Here is a 21,919-nt window from a genome sequence, read left to right on the forward strand (position 1 = left end):
GTGAAAAAGATATGACACAAAAATATAGCCACATTAAACCAATGAGTGACTTTACTTTCATGTCAGCTAGGAGCATCAAAAGACAACAGTTGTTTTCAGAGTTAGGGAATTCTAGTACATTTACAGACGTCTTTACTTCACCCTTCTCATCCATCTGAAACTCACTTTCTCCCCCTTTCAAATAAAGTTGTCTTTTTGGGTCCCCCAATTTCCATTTCTCCAGTACACACAAAGCTTTTCTCTCTTCATAATCTTTAGAAATTACTGTATTTTGCTCTTCATTTTTTATTCTCCTTTGATTCTGAGATGAAAACAGAAAAAGGAGAGTATCACCAGATCAGTGCCCATGCAGGTTCAGAGAAGCACCTGACAAGAAGCACAAAAGTAACTTCTTTTGTTTACCAGAACTGAAACCAGATTATTGTACATTCTTCAACTTCTGACACAAGTACTGACATCAGGTATAAAATCTTAGGGCTGGAAGCTACAAGAAGACTTTCTGAAAACATTTTATAATGAACTGAATTCTGTTCACTGTTCCTTCAATGTGTCCAGTCACCCTGGAAAAGAGAGTGTCACTGCATCCACACCCTGCAACCCTGCACTTGCAGCAAAAGCCCCTTGGATACCATGGATTAAAATACCTGCCATGTGACTAAATATGATGACACATTGCCATGCAGCACCCACAAAGAAACTGCCTATGACTGCACTACTGCACAATAAAGCACTTCTAAGCTCTTAGTTCAAGGTCTACTTATTACTGCAACTCTGAAAGAATGTGCAAGTATAATAATAAAGCAATGTATCTGAAGAAGAATAAAAATTAATAAAGACAGTAGAATTCAGCACAGTCCAGTTCATGATATTTATATTACTGGATGTTTCTAAACAAGAAATAGGCAGGAAGGACTATTACAAAATGTTGATAGTTTCCTAATAGAAGAAAAAAAAGGAACATTTTAGAAATGAAAGGGAAATTTCAGAAGCAGTTGGTAACAAACAAAAAATCAGAAGAAGTTAAAAAAACTGAAACCAGCCAACCAAGAACCCTCAGGAATAGAGAACAATAGAAAAAGGTGGGGGGGGAGGGCAGGGAGAGGGGAGGAGGAAGGGAGGGGGAGCAGAAGGAAGGAAAGAAGAAGAAAGGAAGACAGGTAGAAAACCTAAGCTGTTTTTCAGCCATACTGAATTTTAAAGAGTTGCAAGATTTAAAAATGCACAGGGCCTTTTCTCCACAGAGTCAGAATCATCAAAGACAAGTACGACTGATAGATAACTGGGCACTAATGAAGACTACAGAGACATTCTGCCACTGACTTCACTTCTCCCTACATAATTCTCTTCCCTATAAGCAATGTTTCCAGTGTTCATCTCACCTCTGTCCATCATAATCACATCCCTTCTCATTCCCCTCTGTTGGCATTAGCATGACCACATATAGCAATCTCAGAATCTAAACTCTATTGACTAGAAGGAAAGTGCTTGGACTAGAAATGGACTGGAGGATGGAGATGTCAATTCGGAGTCTGAGATAAAAGATGAAGAGTTAGAATCACCAATTTTGCCTCATGCCATCAATTTTGTTTTTAAAATTATTAGCAAAACCCAAAGCAGCAGAAGAGAGAAGTGGTGTGAATAGAAAGAAAGGTGACATAGTTACGAAATTTCAGTAGAAACCAGTCAATTAGGAAAGCAATAAGCATGGAAAATATCAATGTTCATGGATGGGCCAAACTTGCATGCAATGTAAGACAGGGCAAGATCCTTAAGCGACTAGCATAAAAGACTTCAAGAAACAGCCACGACATGTGAGATAAATCCCAATTTGATAAAGTAAGAGTCCACACATGATACACAACTGTAAGATTTAAAAAATGTATTTCAGCACTGAGCAGTAGTTACTCTTCAGGAAACACAAACATATGTCATACAAAGGCCTGCAACCAATACAGTCCAACTGCTATGTTTGCCACCTCCATGTAAAATTTTGTCTGCAATGGAAATATGATTGAAGACAGTGAATTAAAACTAACACAGCTAGTCTAATTTTGAAACCACATATGTACTCAAGAAGTCATTGCTCCCTTTCATTTAAAATAAGGAAAAAAATCTGTTCTACTTTTTTCACTAGAGAAAGCAATTCAGTGAACTTCCTCAAAATCAAACCAAAACAGTATCAACTACAACGTTTAAAATCTAAGTCACACTGCAAAGCTGTGATGCCTTAAGTTATTAAAATTCATGCTTAATGCAACTTTTACAAATATTAGGGACAAATTTACAGAAAACCCAGATACTACAAAATATACCATAATCACTTTTTCATGGCAACTTGAGACTCTCATTCTGAATGTTTTCACTTTTACATTAAAATTTTAAAACATTTCATATTAATGCTTAGGCCTAGATTCAAATTAAACTTCATCTAAAGGAAGAACTACTGTTCTCCCCAGAGGGCTAAGAGATCCCTCCACAATGCAATCTTTACATTGGCACTGCATGCAGATACAAACTACTTAAAAAACACTGCATTTACACAAACATCCAAGAGCTGGTTTTCACTGTAATGTATCAGGCCACTGCAAAGCCGTTCATAGACAGGACTAGCATAATCTTTGTTAAAAGCCCTCTCAATGCAAATGAAAGCAAACCTTGCTGCAAGTTTGGCAGACTTCCCAATCTGTAGTAAACAAGTGGTCATCAACAAAAACAACCATAACAGGCAAAGGAAAAGTCCAATTACATTGGGCACAGGCTCAGCAGGACACACATAAACATAGCAGAAGACATCAAAAGAGTCTGGTTGGAAGAGGAAAAAACCAATTTCAGTGAAGTCATTTCATTTCTTAGAAAGGCTGTGTAATCAGAAATAAACAAAGTTTTCATTCAACAATTGTCACCTCAAGATGTTAAAACTCAAATTCAGCATCGATTAACAGAGTTTATATTTGCAGTAATTTCCCATAGTGTTGTTAGAAGTAGGATGAGAAATTAATATAATTCTGTTGGAAAGAACCAAAGCCACAGTCACAGCCTTTCCCTATATGTTTGCTACAGTATTTGTGTCATTTGCATTGCGACAGCTCTCTTCTTACAGGTCTCCTGTTTCAAAAAGAAAGACAAACAATACTCATTTTCTTTATGGCCATTTACTACACAAGACTAAAAGAAAAGACAGTAGGAAGGGAAGAAGAAGAACAACAACCACCACCAATAAAATGAACTCTAAAGCCTTCTCCTTTATCCTCTGTGGAAAACTAAGAAGAGATGGGGAGAAATACACTGAGTGTTGCACATCCTACACAGTCTCACTCCAGAGATACTTGGCTACATATTTATGACAGTTTATGTGCCTGGCCTCTGGACTGTGTGACACAAATAAATCTGCATTTAGTAATTCCCCTAGAGACAGATATCAAATCTGAAGGCTGACCTTATTACCCTTACACATATCCAAGCAGTTTGTGGGCAACAATATTTTTAGACCAGAAATTATTTTTTGAAATTAACTTTGTAAATTTACTGAGAAGTATCATTCATAACCACAATTGTCTAAAAATAATTCAGATCTCCTAAGAAACACTTTGATTACATGAAGCTAATAACATTCTGGTTTAACATCCAACATCTCTAGATGTAAAATTCTTCAGGTCTAAAGTTCAACTATTACTGTACGGGTAAAATTCACAATGTGTACTTTTCTAGCATGTGAACAGGTCCTTGTAGAAGATACGGTAGCAAAAATTAAACCCTATGTTAACTTTTACCATTCAATTTCTCTTCAGAAAAAGTTTCTATTCACACTGGTTTTATTGCTCTATTACATTTATACATAAATATTACTGTATTTCCCCTACAGAAAATATACAGCATGAAGAGAGATGCTGCGTAAGAAGCCACACTGGTAAGCCAAAAATTGCTTGAAAAGAACACTTACCACTTGTAAGGTCCCTTTTATGAAGACTAGCAGTTTGGAGCCTGGACTTTAGGGCTGCAGTGTCAAGCTGAAAAGATTCTGCTTCTCTCACTAATATTTCAACTCTGGAAACTGCAAGTTGGTAGACTTCCATGAAACTTTGAATTACAGCCTTTAAAAAGTAAAGCAAATCTTTAGTGCCAGACAAGCTATACTTAAATGCCAAGTAGCATATATCATTAGAGAAGATCTAATTTTTATTAATTGGAAAAATCAAACAAAAGTTGTAAACCAGGCACTTAGGTTGTAAGTAAGGACTTAACCAGAGGTCGAACATGAGATTTTCTACTTCTTCAAAAATCTGAAATATTGATAGCTTTGAGGAAAAGCAAATGACTGTGTACTCCAATTACAAAGTGAGCTATTTTCAAACATGCAGTACTGCACTGAACAGTTGATACTATTTTTTATTTTATTTAACTACAAAGCTCGGTGAACATGCAATTTGTTTATAAAGATTCACTACACAATTTTAGGTGATTTTTCATACTTTCAAAATTAGTCCTCCCAATTCATGTTAAGAAAATTAATTTGTCAGAAACAAAAGAAATACTGTAAAGCTACAGATCTCTGGAAGCAAATAATCTAATTACAGTATAGCAGGGAAAATATAATTGTTTTCACATATATAGTGTAAGACTGTCCCAATTGTGTAATATTGATCAGACTGATAATAAAGTTATCAGCACAAGAGAGAACAAATGATTTGACAATAGTGGTAACTTTATATATTCTAAAGAGTCTAACACTTTTGAGATTATTGGTCTTTACAACTGGTTAATCACATTTTGTAAGTTACAGTTTTCCCCTTTGAAATGAGCCATAGCAAGCTGCAACTGTAAGAACATATAACAGATAAAATAAAATTGGCTTTCTGAATATGTCTGTAGTACAGACTTATAAACTATGGTACCACAACCAGACATTCACTAAGTTAACTGTTTTTAACTGTTTTCCTTTCCTTGTTCTCAAACACACTGCTGCTTTTCAGAATAAAGGTAACCACTGAAATCTATCAGGTTATTTTATTGTTAAGTGTAGAAAACTGCTATGGCAAGTCAACACCACCCTATCTTTTCTTATCAGAAAAAAAATATCCAAAATGTTTTAAATGCTATGGTTCTAACCCTGATAGTGTGTTCACATAGCTCTGTAAGCCTGCCACTGTCAACTCTAGTCCTGCTTTTAATTTTTTTTTATTTCACATTCAACACAACTAAAATGCTGCATCTATTCAGAAACAATACCAAGAAGGAGTGGGGATATATCTCACGCCACATAATACTGCCTGAGAGTCTTCAAATGGCAACAGCCCACACATTAAAAATCAGACGTGTTGAAATAGGACTATTACTTGGGCCTGTGACCCACTGCATAACAAGCTGTGTCTCATATCTCATAGAAAGAATCTCATGTGTTCCTTTCACACATGATATTTAAAGGTTCCACTGAACTAGAATGTAGAGACATTTCCTTAACTTCATCCTTTTACCTCTGCTACTACAAAGGTAGTGAAGCCGCTAAGTCATACAGCTTCATCCTACATCTCCACAGGTACTCTAAGGCCATGCAGTTATCTGAAACAGCATTATTTAATTCATTGCTGACTTACACAGATATTTAATTTGTTCTCTCATTTAATGAATTTTAAAATTTTAAATCTAGGAAAGAATGTATTCGCAAACTTTTATTTTCACACATAGCAATTTTTTTAATATCTTAGATTTCTTTTTAGTCCAGAAGAAAGTAGTTTTGCAGTTACTAATGGTTCCTTATGAATGTGGAAGACGGCATTTATGCACCCATTTGTACACAGTCCTTCCAGTATATCCCAACTCCCTAGCAAAGAGTCAGAGTTAGTTTAGGCCTTTCTTGCCTAAATTATTTTTAGCACTTCCAGGGGTGGCATGAGCATGAAGAATACTTATTCTAAATGCCATATGGGGAAGGGCAAGTATATTGGGTTTTCAGATGTGCCCCTGGAACGCACAAATGATTTTAAGAAACTTATGTCAGTCACAGATTGAGAGATCTGTCTTCAACAATTCAAAAGTTACTGTTAAGCCCGATACACAAGGAATGGGCATAGAACCCAGCCACATGCAAGTTATAATATCCGTCACCTACACCTTAAAGGTATCTGTGTAATAGTTCAGAATTTCAAATGAGATCCCTATTTGAACTTTACAGATACAAATATATCTGCAGCTCTGGAAACTGTTTCTGTTCAAGAAAGTCAGATGACAGAATTTCCCAGAATGCAAACCTGGCTCTGCAGAAATTTCTTCCACTCCTCCTAATGAGTGCTTTCTTTTGTTTTTAAGTACACATAGCAGTAAGAGATATATATATAGTTTTTAAGTATACATAACAATAAGATGTTTCAGCAACACTCCTGATTAATTTTTAAAACATAAAATTTGGCATTTGTACACTTTTGCATGGTCTGCATCTAAGCAAGCACTTCTCATTTTGAATATGCTGGTAATAGTGTGACATTAAAACTGAGAACAGACCATAAAACAATAAAAATTTGTCTTCAGTTACACACAAAATGTTTCAAGAACACATACCAGAAAATTACTTCTGTTCAGAAAGGCAAGACATAGTGATCCCCAGACTTACAGGAACCAATATTACTGCAACTCATTCTGAAATCTAAAACATTTTTAGATGAGAATTGTAGGAAAGTTAGGGGGGAGAAGACTTAATTAAGGAGGTCACAGAAACAGTGGAGTTGAAGAATACTGATTTTAAACATTACTGGGTCTAGGTGTTCCTCCTTGCTTTTGCAAGGGGCTTGGACCAAAGGACCATCAGAGGTCCCTTCCAACCTCAAGCAAATGCAGCGATTAGTACAAAGTCATCCTAGAGACTGAACACAAATCCAGTGACTGAAATTCACCTAGGATTGTCAAATTTTAAGAGCAAAAATTGTACATAATTGCTTCACAATAATCAAAAACAAAAAGAAGAAATAATCAGATGCTGAATGGGTTTTTTACAGCAATCTCTTTCCTTTCTTTTCACTCCATTCAATGCTTTAATGTATAGAGGATGTCAATATCAATTATGACATCAACATCCTATGTCACATAGTACTGATATGGCAGAAGCAAAAGGTAGGAGTGCTTTTAATCCAAAAGTTTCTGTGAGAGGAGACCTGTGCTCCAGCACTAAGACAAGACACAGGCAGCTTCATGAAAACTTCAGAGGCATTAATTCCCAGGCAACTGGCTACAACTCACAAGATAAAACTATATTCTTAGAGTTGGCATGGAAAAAGGATGCTTTTAGGCTGAAGATGTTGGACCAGGGAGAAAATGTGCAAAAGTGCCCAAATTCTCTTTTCAAGTATAACTTTCAATGGACAGATTATTTTAAGTCTAAATACTTCTGACAATCTCTTTTTTTACAGCTACTGAACAGTAGCTGTAAAACAGTATCCCTATCCAGAAAACCCCTAAGAGGGAGAATCTTAGGAGTCCCTAAGACTTTAACTGTCTTTGAGAGCAAAATCAGGGTTTTTTTTTTTTAAAAATCAGGTCACATCATAAGGGAACTAAGTATTTTAAACTTTAGATCTTTACTCAATTAGAAAAAAGGCCTCTGAAGATTTTGAGTGGAAGAAGGCCTTTATGACCTTTCAGAGGTCTCATCTGTAATATGAGGGTATGCATAAAAAGTTTTGGCTTTGGCTACAAGTCGGTGAGGAAGAGAAACCAAAGTTGAGAGAAAAATAAAATTAACTAAGTTGATGCTGTTTATAAGCTACAAACCAGTGAACATCAGAGCAAAAGAGCAACATTTAAGTCACGCTTTCTTTCCCTATATTAATCTTTAAAAGGACTGAAAACACTTAAGCTTAGGACAGTTCTCCAGGGGACATGTAAAGCCATGTTTTGTAACAGCCCATGCATGCACTTTTGAATAACCAGTCACTGTCTAATTCTGTACACCATTTCTATAGCCAGTAATTTTCAGGTGGATGGTGTTATAGATGCCATAAAACTGCATTTCCATGTATTGCTGCCTGTAAATCTACAAGACTGAAAGACTTCAATCTCCAGTACTTTATTTCAAGCATTATTTCATCTGAAATACTTTATTTAAAGTGAAAAATGGCTAATACTGACAAATTACATAACAATTTTCAAGAAATTGGAAACACAAAAAGAAAACCAATCTTTTTAAAAAATTAATTTCTGAAATTCAAAGGTTATTCAAACTTTAGCTGTTCTCATTGAAGTTATAGTAGAAACATACAACAAGAAATAGAGATCAGCATACGCAAATTAGCAGAAGACTTCTCATCAAAGTGTTAATGTATTTATCATACATTATAAAAACGGCCTTTTAAATTCCCACCTAAAACACTAAACATGTTGTCTCCCTTGTGCTTGGTGTTTGGATATTGAGAACAGAGTTTAAAAAAATTATATTGATTATGAGTTACAAATTGTAGTTAATGAAAATTTCCATTTAAAGTTTTCCACTACTCTAAAGTTACAAATAAAATACTAACTTATTAAAAATCAGTTTCTTTATTTTCATATCAGTGCTATTACATTATCTCAGGACTTATTTGGCATGCTGTTATCCTAGAACTGCATCTTATGTTCGAAAGAAATAAACCTAAAGGAAGGTTTACTGTGCTGAAATGATGCTTATTAAAAGGTGTCAAAAAGAATAACAGCCTGACAATATAAGCATTGACTTTGTAACATCAGATGGAGCAGTCAGAATAACAAGGCCATCTACTTTATATAACATACTTTAAAAACCAGAGACATACAGAAAAGTTGTAATTCATGTTTGACTGCTTGGCCCTTCTTTCAGGAATTATTCAACTAAACAGTGTTAGCACATAGCAAATTACCACAGGACTATGCATACAAAAAGATAAAAAAGAACAAGAGAGGGAATAATGAATGAACTTCATAAGAATGAAAGATTAACACTGGCTAACTAAATTAACAAACTACTTACACAAGAATCTGAAAAGACTGAGAATTTCATTCCTGGTACAGAGTTTGGCTGAAGTGGAATTCAGGCAAAAACAACTGGCAGAAAACAAAACTCCATAGAGTGGGGTTCTGTATGTGTATCATTACTGCCTTGCTTTGAACTAACATACATAAGATTCATTAAAGTGAGTCCAGAAAACAAAACATACATCAATTAGTTTTTGTTTTCAGAAACAAGATTTCAGGATAATTATTATATCTTTAAGAGAGCTATATTTTGAGATTAAATTATTGCAATAAATTTTCCCCATACATTTGAGCATTTGAAAATCCATCGTGGCTGCCTTGACCCATAGTACAAAACATCTAGTGGCATCAGTGAAGGATATAAATACAGCAGCTTCTCTGGAATGGGGGGAAAAAACCTCAAGGGAAACTGCATTCAGCAAAATTGCACTTTTGCAGCTGTTTGGCACTTCTTTAATGATCTATTCTCCTTGTATCTCATTTCAACACTAAACTTTTTGTTCAGTTCCATTCAAGCGTGGCATGCACAATTTAAATGTGCCAAAAAGCAGGTCAGTTTTGTTACAACTTTTTTTTCCCCCAACAAAAGCTGACTCAGTGCCACACACGGGGCCTAACTCTATCCCCTTCGCTTCAATAACAATTACTTTACCTTGTAGGTCTCAGCAGATACCCCAAGGGAATGAAGCTCTAAATAAAAGGCTAGATTCTCTGCAAGAGGTAATGACATGACTTCCTACAAGAAAATTGAAAGAGAGCATTGAAATTGACAGCGACGCTAGAGAAAGTGCTTCTACTGGAAACCACAGTGGATGAGCATAACAACAATTGCCATGAAAATTATTCCAAAGTGTAAGACTTTCAGAAATTACCTCAATCTTTTAGAAACTGATAAATTAAGACAAATGTGTTTAGTTGGTATGACCAGGCAGAAAGCATCCTGAGAATTTTATAGCAAAGGAACTGGCTACCTGCAGCCTTGACTATTTAGAAATAACTCTGGAATAAGCAAGAAAATTGTCACTTCACAAAATTAAGGAAATACCAGTTTTTAAAGGCCAATAAGACCTGGTCTTTATATGCAAAGACCATTCTCACTGTCTATTGCACAAAGTCAAGCATAGTTGCATGCAAAATGTAAAGGAGAAACAATTCTGCCCCCAAAGAATTTGTAATTTAAACTACAAATGGGGAAAATGCTACCACTCTTCCCATCCTCTTAGAGTCTTGATTCAAAATGAATATGTAAGTTTGTGAAGAAAGGTTAGAATTTTTCAAGGAAGTGACTTTAGTAAGAAAGAAATGGAAACTGAAAGAAGTTTCAGGCTGGTATCCTGTCTTCTTCTCAGTGTATATCAGCTTCTTTTGCAGTGTATATTCTAGACAGGGATGAAAGAGAGAAGGGTAGTCACTGACACTACTATAAAGCCTACATTTTAAGTGAGCATGAAAATCTACCTAATGCAAGTATAATGCATTATCACTGATGAGAAGAGCCAAACAGCAACAGTTACTACAGAAAAGTCCGGATGCAGTCTTACTACAAAACACAATGGTATCCAATCACACAATCAGTGTTGAGGGAAAGAAGAGAGCAAAACTTCCCATCAAAATTCACGTGAAATGTCAAGTAAAGTACAAGTTGTCTGAAACTTGATGGTATTGCCTTTGGCCTATTGAAGTGACATCTTGGAACCAGAAAAAACCATACAAATATTGAAGTATAGATTTCTGCTTCCCAAAACTGAATATATGTTACTAAAATAAATTTTAAAAAGCATAGTCTCATTTTCTCATTCCTTAAAATGACATATTGTTCCTCATATCTTACATATGGATATCTTATATAAACAAACCCATTTTTATAAATAAATGTTACCTTAACACTAAGCCTCAATTGCTTAAAATCTATGGATTTACTATGGGTGAATGTGTAGAACATTTCAAGGAGGGGACAGAAGCAGGTGTTAAGCTATCAGATCGTGAAGTAGAAAAATCTAAAACAACTTCACATGGAATGTAAATGTGAGGTAAATATGAGATCTGAAAAACTCTTCTGCTGTTTGAAATGCTGTCTACAAACTGTCCATCATAAGTAACTAATTCAACTATTTGCTAAGATAGTAGTTTACTGAAAATTAGAATATTATTTTTCATTGCTTTTAAATAGTACTCTCTTAACTAAGACTGATTTCAATTACTTTTAGAAAAGAAATATGTTTGCGAAAAAAATACCGACTCAGTTTTAACTGCTGTAGAAAAAGCCTGTTGCTGACTCCAAGAGAAAAAAATCTGAGCTCATACAGACATTTCCTTAAATATTTTGGCTAGAGCTATGAAGTACTATAGATTATTCCCTTCTAGCCACAAGAAGGAGCTTTAAAATTGTATATTAAAACATTTTCAAAGTTAATTAATTATTTTACATATGGATAGAAAGGGGAAATGCATCCACTTTTTATTTTCCACACAAAAAGCTGAGCATAGTATATGATCTAGTTGCCATTTACTAAGAGAGACCAATGTCTCTTCCAGCAGGTTTAGTCAATATGACAACTGTGATTGTATGGCTCACACATTAATACTCACTATTGAGTCCTAATCCCTGTACCAGATTTTAGGTGAATGCCCAAGTCTAAAGAGCCTAGGGGCTAGAAAACTCTGCAAAGTTATATGAAACACTTGCTTCATTTCTTCTGTTTTTCTTAAGAATGCTCATGGTAGCACTGCATTTTAATTCAACAAAAGTATTTAATCCTACATAAAGCAATATTTTGTAGTTTTGCAAGAAAATTCTGAAGTATACCTGTTTGGTTGGATCACAAATTAAGTTTTTCACTTTGGCTTCCAATTAATTACACAAATTCATGATGGCAGTCCAGGAAAAAGCAGTAATCCATTTGCTTTCAAGAGTTATTTCTGCTATGAAAATGTTTTATTAGAAATTTCAGTGACAACAGCTTTTGTTCCAAATGATGAGGAGGAAATTTAAACACAGTATACCTAATACCAAATCTCACAATGAGCACAGACATTAGCAACCCTCTTTCCAAAGTAAATGTCTGACAGAAGGGGCATCATCACTGAGCTTGAAAATTTGCTATCCTTAAAGGTTAGTATTATATAAATAAAATATTTTTTCACAAAGTTTGCTTTTAACCACTATAATCTGAGGAAGATCAAATAAAATTATCCCTATCATCTCTGAATATTTACTCCTAAAACAATGGGTTTACAGCTGAAGAAAACTCTTGTTGGGAAAAAGTGATTGTGTTTGTCTGTCTTTTTGCCATTTGTCATATGAGAGATTAGCTCAGCTCAGAAAGGTATATATCCCAACCAACACAAGCTAAAAATCGGTGGATGGATGAATGAGACTCCCCTATACTGAAGTCTGGCCTCTGAGGTCAAGAATCTAAGTAGGAATGCTTTTCACTTAGAACAGCAGCAACTTTGGTTGAAAGAGCTGGGTGATACATCTGGCCCAGCTAGCTGGACAAGCAAGCCACAGATTGAGATGTAATCTGAGCTCTGGGTGGGAGCCTGTGAATTGCCAAATTTCAGGATAACAGGGAGTATGAATATGGATGAAGCAGCCAGGTGAATGGATGGTGACAGACACATCAGGAGCTGGGAATTGCCTACCTTTGGCATAACAAAGGAGATTGGTGACACCATCTAGGCGGATGGAAACAGAGAGTGGGGACAGAAGTTAATGACTCAGGAGGAAGAGCAAGACTTGCATGCGGGGAGACTGAGGCTGTACAAGATCTGGGGTTCCTTTGCTGGGGGTCTTGCCCAGAGGGACCAGCTCGAGCTGTTTCTGTGTTACTGCACTGTGAATAAATGGCTTTATGGACTGAGACACGTGAGACACTGCTATGGGACACCTGGGACCTGTGAGGAAACTGGTCTGAGTGCATGTGAGGGTGGGCTGTGTGAGCAGTCAAGCAGGGCACCCATCAGCTCACTGGAGCCACCCACTGTGAAGGGCTTCACTCCCAACAGTGAAAGCCTCTGACGTTGGGAATTGTCTCTGCCAGAGTCTCATGAATGGCCAGACTGGGAAGTTTCCTTAACAAAAGAGAAGAAGACACGAACTTTTCTGATGGTAGAGCTCTTATTTTGGAAGACATGACTTTCTGCTTTGTCTTTAGCAAATGCACCAAGTGCCTTTTCAGTAAGTGGGAACTTATGATAAGACTGCAGAATGTGATTTGGATTATTAGGTTGGGAGCCTGGCAAGTAAGGCCATTTCCCTGGTCTGGCCAAGAGTCAACAACTAGATCCAATTCCTTAGAAGCATAAGATATAAAGTGACTTTCTGAATTCTATTTATAAAACTGGATGCTTATAGCAACTATGTAAGGAGAAAAGGCAATGTTGAGGTAAGTCTGCCTAGAAAGCATAAAGTATCCTTCAGTAATAGAATCAGAAGTAAAACATCCCATATCATGGAGTGTTGTAATGAGATTGAGAAGGCCCTTTCTAATCTGTCTACTGAATTTGGTAATGGCTGGCATCACAGTATCATGTACTTGAGTGGTGACCTTAATGGTGGATAAACAAAAGCAGATGGCTCTTATCCATGGATCCTAACTGAAAGGCCTAAATTAACTTAGGCCATCCTAACTTAAAAAGAGCCGAGAGAGTAGCATTTTTCGAACTATTTCTGATGTTAATTCACCACTATTTCTTTTATCCATTTTTCAGAGTAGGGCCACTACTTGCAGTAAGGTGTTTTATGAGTAATTATGAGAAAATTGAGCCTATGAATATTGGTAACAGAGAAATCACTTCCATAGCTTACAAACTCCAGAAACTATAGATGATTTCTACCATTTTCAGAACATCTGTCAATTACAATGGTGAAGCCTGGGAAAACTTCTGGAGACATTTTAGCACTGCTTCTTATACTCTTTTTTTTTTTTTTTGTCCTTTTCCCTGCCAAATCTGAGCAGGGACAACCAGCTTACTGCTATTCTATGTGCCCTCTAGGCATAAAAGATTTATTAAATCCCACAGTCCATATCTCAAAGGAGTAAAATTTGTGGCAAGTCTCATGTGGAATAAGACAGAAAAAATTGAGCATCTAGGACAGTGACCTTTTCCAAGGTCCAGTCAAACATCACATTTTGTCATGTAGGGGAATCTCTGCTCAAAACCCAATCCTGTGGTCTTTGGAAGCATGTGTAAAAACTTGAGAATATAAACTTCAACTTGTAACTTTTTGCTTGCACACTATTAACCAAAAACCAAAAATATCTGAGACTGGAAAACTGGATGGAGGGAAAGTCTAGCACTATACACTGTGTCAATGGCAGGTCTCTCCCTTTAGTATTTTTCAATTAAGGTGAAGAGAAAGAGGGGGATCCACCAATGGGTGCTGGTAGTGGAAAAGAACAAACAATCTGCCACTTAACAGAGAGAAATTAGAACTAAAATAGTCCTCAGGCATTAAATGTACATCATAAATTTGTCCACACAGGTGGTAGGGATTATTCTTCTCTCCCAATCTTTAGTTTAGAACTGCTCTTTTACCAAAAAAATCCTGATGTTGAAGCAATCCAGAGGAATCTCAAGTTCTATCAAAGTTCCAGGAGGATAAACAAAATTTTGTCATTCCATGGATATTATCTTCTTAAAAGACATAGAAGATCCAATCCTTTACATATAAACTTGCCAACATGCAGTCTGTGTATCCTTATTATTCAGATTTACACAACAGTTACACATTCAGCTTATTTCCATTAATTAGAGCACTCTCCAGCTGTCTCCATTCCCTCCTCACCCACTAATTTCTTACCACCTTTTGCATTTAACAGGGAGAGTTCAAAGATGAGAGACAAGACCATAATGAAGGGAGAGTTCTAAAATCATATAATGAAATTGGGTACTGCAATGGACAAGTACTGAGTGCCTTATTTAAAACACATTAGTCCTGGCCACCTATAGCACAGATGTTACAAATCCAAGCATTTGTGTTTTTCACAGTCCAATATAATGTTGGAGTTTGTGATCCTAGGATACTACCAACACATGTCACTAGACAAGCAATCAATTCAGTAAATGAAAAATCAAGACAGCAGCTTCAAAATAACTCGTTATGATTACTGCAAAATAATAATGTAAAAAATAAAATTTGCAGGTAATAACATATGTGGATATATAAGCCAAAATTTATACAACCCTTTCTACCAAAAAAAAAACCCAAAAAACCACTAACAACAAAACACCACCAAAATTCTCAGCAAAACCCCCCACCAAAATTAATTCGTGACCAATTGTTAGGATCTGGTAAAACAAAACAGTTTAACTTTCAATCCTTTCAAAACTTACTGTCTTCAAATTTTACCTCAGTTGTATTGCTACCCCACTCTACTTCTCCAATACATGATAAATGTGGTAATAAGAGAACAACCTTTTTTTTTATGCCAAGTTTTATATTCTGAAAGATTTACTGTATAATCCTTAAGTTGCATATTCACTACTATATTTTTGTGTAACTGCTGTCACTTATATTGTCATGCAGAAGGGCAAATCACGGTCAGTTTATATAAGCAGCATCAATCTGAAAAATCTTCATCAGTCTTTATTTCAAGGCATTATGCAAAGAAAGCTTGACATTAAGAGAGCCTTAACTGACAGCAAATGAAATCAATCAGCAAATCACTAAGCCATAATAAACTCACTCAAGTTGTGGATAACCCTTCCTCTCCCAGGTCTTTAACTACAAGGTCCAACAAAATACAGTATCTGGGCAGCAATGTCTCCTGTGATTCCATTACGAAATTCTTGTACTAATACAGTGTAATATTTAATAATTTCTTCTTCCTCTGCAAACAATTGATAAGAATAACAAGAAGACATGTTTCATAATAATGGACTACTAAGCAGTTAAGCAAAAAAAAAGACTAAACAAGTCTCAGCATTTCAGCAAGAAGGTTTTTTTTAATGTAAGAATAGAAAATAGTCTGATTCTGTTTCTGTTACTTAAACATTTGTGTAATATAGTCTATTGTCTTATTAAGTTGTATTGTTTAGGCTCACTTGCTCAGCATTTTTTTAGTTTTTGAAATTAAAAGACCCTGTACAAAAAATGTAAGACTCCAGACAATTCCAATCATTCATGGTCTTCACTTCATGAATTTAATTTGTAACCCACATGATTACCAACAATTAAATATCTATGCTTCTTAATGGACTTGTCTGCATCGCAATAGTACACAGTACACACTCTCTAAAAATGAGTCAAATTTACACTGTTGCTATCTGTGAAAACTACTCCTTTTCTGAAGATGCTGTGCACAGACAAACACATGCAGTTCTGAAAGACAGGATTTCTGAAGTAAAAATATCTGCCTAACAAGGTGTTATGAGAACTATATTTGATATCATCTGTGATAAAATGATGCTTTATTTTTCAATTACAGCTATTAGGAGTCTGCTCTTATTGACTGAGGCAGCTTTGGATACATATTGGGATCACCATGACTCTAGAGTAATTTTTCTCATGAAAGGACATTGACTAGTAAACAGGAAAGATGCCTCCTGCTAAAACATGCAGCAACCTGGTAGCCAGGTGAAAAAAAAAATTCAGGATTACAAGCAGAAGCAAAACTAAATAAATAAACTTAGTTAATTAAGATTGTATTTTACACAGTTCTTAAAGAGCTTTTTTGCATATTAGCACAGGTAATTCCTAAGACATCACCCACATGCAACAGATATAAATACATGAAAGAGTCTAAGTTGACAAAGACAGATAGTGACATGATTGCTTGATAAGGCCAAAAAAGTAAAACTTCCATTGAGAGGTTACTGAAAGGCTAAATGATTATATACTAACTTTGGCATTCAAGATAATAATGAAAATCATCATCTTAGCTGCAAAGTTTTTACAAAACTGATAGTGCTTACAAAAGGGGCTGGACAAGAGTTAGTACTGTCACAGGCACAAAGAGAGTTTTCAGTAATTGATTAATTGGTGATTACAGACACTGACTTTGATATTTATGGTCCCTAAGGCCAAAACTTAGCAGGGCTGGAGTGCAAGAGTGTTCCAGCTAACTACAACACCCTCTGAGAAGGTTCTTCATATAATCTGTCCTAATTTAGTAGGATGAAGAAAGGCAACTGAAGAAATAAAGAAGTGCTAGGGTGACTGAAAAAGTGAGGGAAAGAGGCTAATGGTAAGGAGCAGAGAAAAAAGGGAAGGAGAGAGGGCCTGTATGGGAGAGGAAAAAAAGACTGCTAACAGAAATGCTGTGAAGAGGAAAGGAAGCTGAGCAGTTAAGTGGTGGAATGGAGAAACAGTGTGAAATTCAAATTATAGAAGGCAAATTTCCAACATCACTGGCAGTTAGAAGAGATCTCATTTTTTAGCATATTAAACAATATTTTCCTAATATACATTATTCTTATGTTTTAAACTAATTATACAGAATTATGGTAAAATGGCTTCCAAATATTTAGCAGCATGATACAACATATCTGGAGACATGACCCCAAATACCAGCTGAACTCTTTCATGAAGATTAAATTAGAGTTCTCCACTTTACATCTCTTCAGCCTGGTTATTCAGACTTTACTTGGATGTCAATCATTGCTAAAGTCCTACACCAACTTTATTTTCCTAGATTGATGATAGCAATAGGTTAGGTTTGCAAAAAGTGTGGCCCCACTCTAATGCTTTTGAAACATTTACTTATTTATGAGTACTTCAACTCAAAATGAAAGTGTAAAGGAGCATAATAAAGAATCACTTTTCTCTTTCAACAGTGTATTTTAGACAGCCTTGTGGTCAGTCCAGAAGCACCACATTTTGACACTAGGTATGAGAGTAGTCCTTTTGGCAAGCAAAAGAAAAAATTAGTCCTTTTGGAGATGGGAGGGCAGCCCAGCTGATAGCAGCTGCTAAACTCCTGGACAATGAAGACCCAGTTTTACTTGACAAGAAACAGCAATGTGATACCAGAGGAGGCAGCATTTTGGCCTCTGTAATTCAATTGATAGTTCCTTCTCTGGTGAAACAGTGTAAAATTAAAAGTAATAAATGTAAGTAAAAATAAAACACTACAAGAGTGTGCATGATGCATCTTTAAGACTCTAGAAACCATTTCTTCTTTCTGAAGTATTAAGATAATTTTCTTTTTAACAGCCATGTTAATAAAAGAAAAAAAATTTAAAACAAAAGTACAAGATTTAAAATACTAGTAATATTGTTTTTAAGCAGCTGCTCTACGATTAATTCAGCTCATTAAATCCTCTTACCAGAATTGATTTATGTTTGAAAGACAAGCCCTATGCACAGGATAAGATCTGATGACAGAATTATAATGTTACCTTTGAAATCACTTGCTTCCTCAATTTGGTAAGAACTTTTTTATTGACAAGTGAACACACAAATGAGAAAGTGTTTATTATTTGGAGGAAAATTATCAGCAGAATTATGCATATCTTTCACCATCTAATCTATCAAGCATAAATCTAAAATTAATAAACAAGTGAAAATAAATACAAATTAGGAAGCTCCTAAAACTACATTTATGTTTGTCCAATTAATTAGAAAAAGTGGACCTACAGCACAATTATATAATGCATGACTAAATCATGCATGAATGCATAAATGGAAAAAACCTACTTCTTCGTAAATTTATAGTGATTAATGCTAACACTGAATATATGTCAGTACTTGACTGTATTACTTCTAAAACTATAAGCCTTCATTTTATTACTGCACTTTTTATTTTAAATGACCTCAAAACACCTAAGAATGGCAAAGAAGTACATGTAAATCCCAAGTTGACTTCCTAAACCTGCACGAACGGATGGATACATGCTGAAAATAGAGGGAGCAAGACAGGGCAGGTGGAAGGGAGAGGCAGAGGGACAGGAGGGACAGAAAGACTGATTCAGAGCAAGGAAGACAGAGTGGGAAAGAGGCACAGGAAGCAGAAGAGAGAGGCAGGCCCAGGCAGTGTAGCACATAGAGACTGACTGAAGGAAAGCTCCAGAATCCGCAGTGCAGAGAGAGCAGGCATGCAGGGAGAGGGAAAGCAAGAGTGGGTGCATGTGGTCAGTGCGCACACAGCAGCAAGTGCATAGCCAGGAGCGCATGCGTGCAGTGGGGAGCGTGCAGAGAGGACACACAGACAGGCAGCAGAGAGCGGGTGGCAGAGACAGACAAAAACAGAGGCAAGACAAAGTGAAAACTTAACCATCTCAAACCCAACCTGGAGAAGAGAATCACAGAATTGTTATTGCTGGAAAAGGCCTCCAAGATCATCAACCCTTGACTGAACACCACCACACCAACAAACCAAGACCCACATCCAGCTGTTCCTTGAACGCCTCCAAAGATGATAATTCTACCATATTCCTGGTAAGTCCATTCCAATGCCTTACCACCTTTCTGATGTCCAACATGAAACTCCACAGGCACAGCTGGAGCCTATATCCTCTTGTCCTGTTGCTAGTTGCCTGGGAGAAGAGACTGACTACAACCTGACTATAACTTCCTTTCAGGTAGCTGTGGAGAGCAATGAGTTGCTGGAGGTTAGGACTTTTTGGTTTTTTTTATTTCTCTCATGAAATTGTCTCCCATTTGTTGCCTATGAGATGTTAATGAGAATAGTTAAGAGACAAAGGATGTGGCTGGGAGGAAGAGGAGAGGGAAGGGTGCAGTTTGCTGCTGTCTCTTGGCTGAGGGGGTCTCTCTTGGGAAGTGCAGAGAGACCACGAGATTTTGGCTGGGGGTGAGGGGCTGGGCCCCTGCCTCGCTCCCACTCTCTCCCTCCTGAGCGTACAATTTCTGTGCCGGGCTGTTAGGCCAGAGGATTCGCTGCCTCTGCAGACCTTTTGTCTTTCACTACATCTCCTTTTCATGGGTGAGGGTCCACTTACAAGAGCAACTGTTGAACTGGGAGCTTTCTAACATCCGACCTCACTGGGAAGGGGACCCAGTCATTTCCTGGAGGGAGACTTTCCTGGAGGCTTGTAGCAGCTGCCTGCAGCAACCTGCCTGCCCCTCCCCATCCCTGCTGTTTTCTGATGCTGCCCAGCTCTGCTGTTTTCTGCCACTGCTTTGGGTTTTTTGCTGCACCTTAACCTGATACTCCATGTTCACCAGGGCTTCTGCAGCTCCTGCCACGGCTCTGGAGTCTTTGTTTTGGAGTCTTTGGTGGCCACTCTAGGTGTGGCCACTGGCTGCCTCTGCTGTACCAGCTGGCTGCTCTGAGGGTCTGCTGCAGTTCATTTTGCCATCCAGAGGGGCACTGGGCTCGGCTGCCACTGGGGTTTGTAAAGGAAGCCCCGTTCTGCCGGCCTGTCCGCCATTGCCCACATGAGGGGAGCGGCCGGGCTCGCGCACAGCGCCCCCTGCAGCCGCGGGGAGTCCCCGCACCCGCCCTGCCCGCCGGGAGCCAGCAGCGCCCCTGCCGGCTGCGGGCGGAACTGCACCGGCGGGGAAGGCGCCTGCGGCCCAGAGAGGGCCGGGAGCGGCTTTGGGCTCTGCTTCTGTCAGCGCCGAGCTGCTGGTTTGTCTTGTTATACACACACACATACCGTAATAAAGAACTGTTATTCCTTTCCCTATATCTTCGCCTGAAAGCCCCGTAATTTCAAAGTTGTAATAATTTGGAGGGAACGGGGTTAGATTTTCCATTCAAAGGGAGTTTCCCACCTTCCTTGACAGACAGCTGTCCTTTAAATCAGGACAGGAATCCTCTGAGCCTCCCTTCTCCCAAGCTACACAACACCAGCTCCTTCAGCTACTCCTCACAGGAGTTGTGCTCCAGACCCTTCTCCAGCTCTGTTGCCCTTCTCTGGACATACTCCAGCCTCTCAATGTCTGTCCGGTAGTGAGTGAGGGAGGGGCCCAGATCTGGACACAGCACTTGAGATGTGGCCTCCACCAGTGCTGAGTACAGGGGGACAATCCCTGCCCTGGCCCTGCTGGCCACACTGTTGCTGATCCAGGCCAGGATGCCATTGGCCTTCTTGGCCACCTGGGCACTGCTGGCTTGTATGAAGCCACTGTCAACCAGCACTCCCAGATCCTTTTCCCAGTTTTTTTCTGTGTTCAACTAGTATCTGAAGTCATGTCTTCAGATAGGTTGGATCATGCTGATAAATATTTAGAAGTCATTTTAGCAGAAATCAACTATAATTCCTTTTAAACGCAACATTAACATATGTGTCTGAAGTACCTAAATTTGCTTCAAGAAGTTTCTTTCGTACCAGTTTCTACCCTTGTGTGTCTACCTCTCCAAACAGAAGAAACGTAAACTTAATTACTTATACATAGACATTTAAATCCCATTGGATTTATTTGGGGGATTTATGAATTGTCTTTAGGTAATAATGCTTGGCATTAGTATCAATTACATTTTCGATGTAAAAGTAGTTGAGACAATTCAGAATTATTTTTCTGAATGCCCACTTCTTCTGTGAGCCAAAAAAGAAGAGAGTTAAGATTATTAATTAACTTTATTCCCATTTTAAAGATGTAACCCAATTGAATTGTGTATTTCCTAAAGAGCTGATAACCTCTACTGATTAATTTAAATAGTCATCTGCCAAGCATGACTACCAGAATTAGCAATACCATTTTAGTTGCCTGCTGAACCCTATATCCTGTATTCATAGGAGGCATCACATATGGCTCCACTTTTTCTCTCCAGTAGGAACATCAGGGCATGGCCAGAACAGCACACTTTACATGCTGCGTTCACTGTGTTACAGGTGCTTGAAAACAATAGATAATTTTCAACTTTCAAACTTAAATAACAAAATAGCACAATTTTGTGACATAAATTTCTTCCCAGCAATTAAATATCAGGTGAGACTTTTTCAAAGCTATAGCAATCATATTTTAATCTTAGAGATATTACACCTTTTTCATTTTTTATCCAACTGAAGTGACATTTTCAAACTACTATAGTAA

The 21,919-nt window shown here is 37.4% G+C and overlaps 1 protein-coding gene across 1 annotated transcript in view; it reads right to left on the reverse strand.

The window, feature by feature from the left end:
• CCDC171 (coiled-coil domain containing 171) overlaps positions 1-21,919 on the reverse strand; it is a 150,446-nt gene that overhangs the window by 18,335 nt on the left and 110,192 nt on the right. Inside the window, exon 23 of the mRNA XM_058823984.1 lies at positions 3,941-4,091. Within this exon, the coding sequence (XP_058679967.1) occupies positions 3,941-4,091 (151 nt within the window). The remainder of the gene's footprint in view (positions 1-3,940; positions 4,092-21,919) is intronic.

The sequence above is a fragment of the Ammospiza caudacuta genome, chromosome Z (genome assembly GCF_027887145.1).
Source record: "Ammospiza caudacuta isolate bAmmCau1 chromosome Z, bAmmCau1.pri, whole genome shotgun sequence".
NCBI lineage: Eukaryota > Metazoa > Chordata > Aves > Passeriformes > Passerellidae > Ammospiza > Ammospiza caudacuta.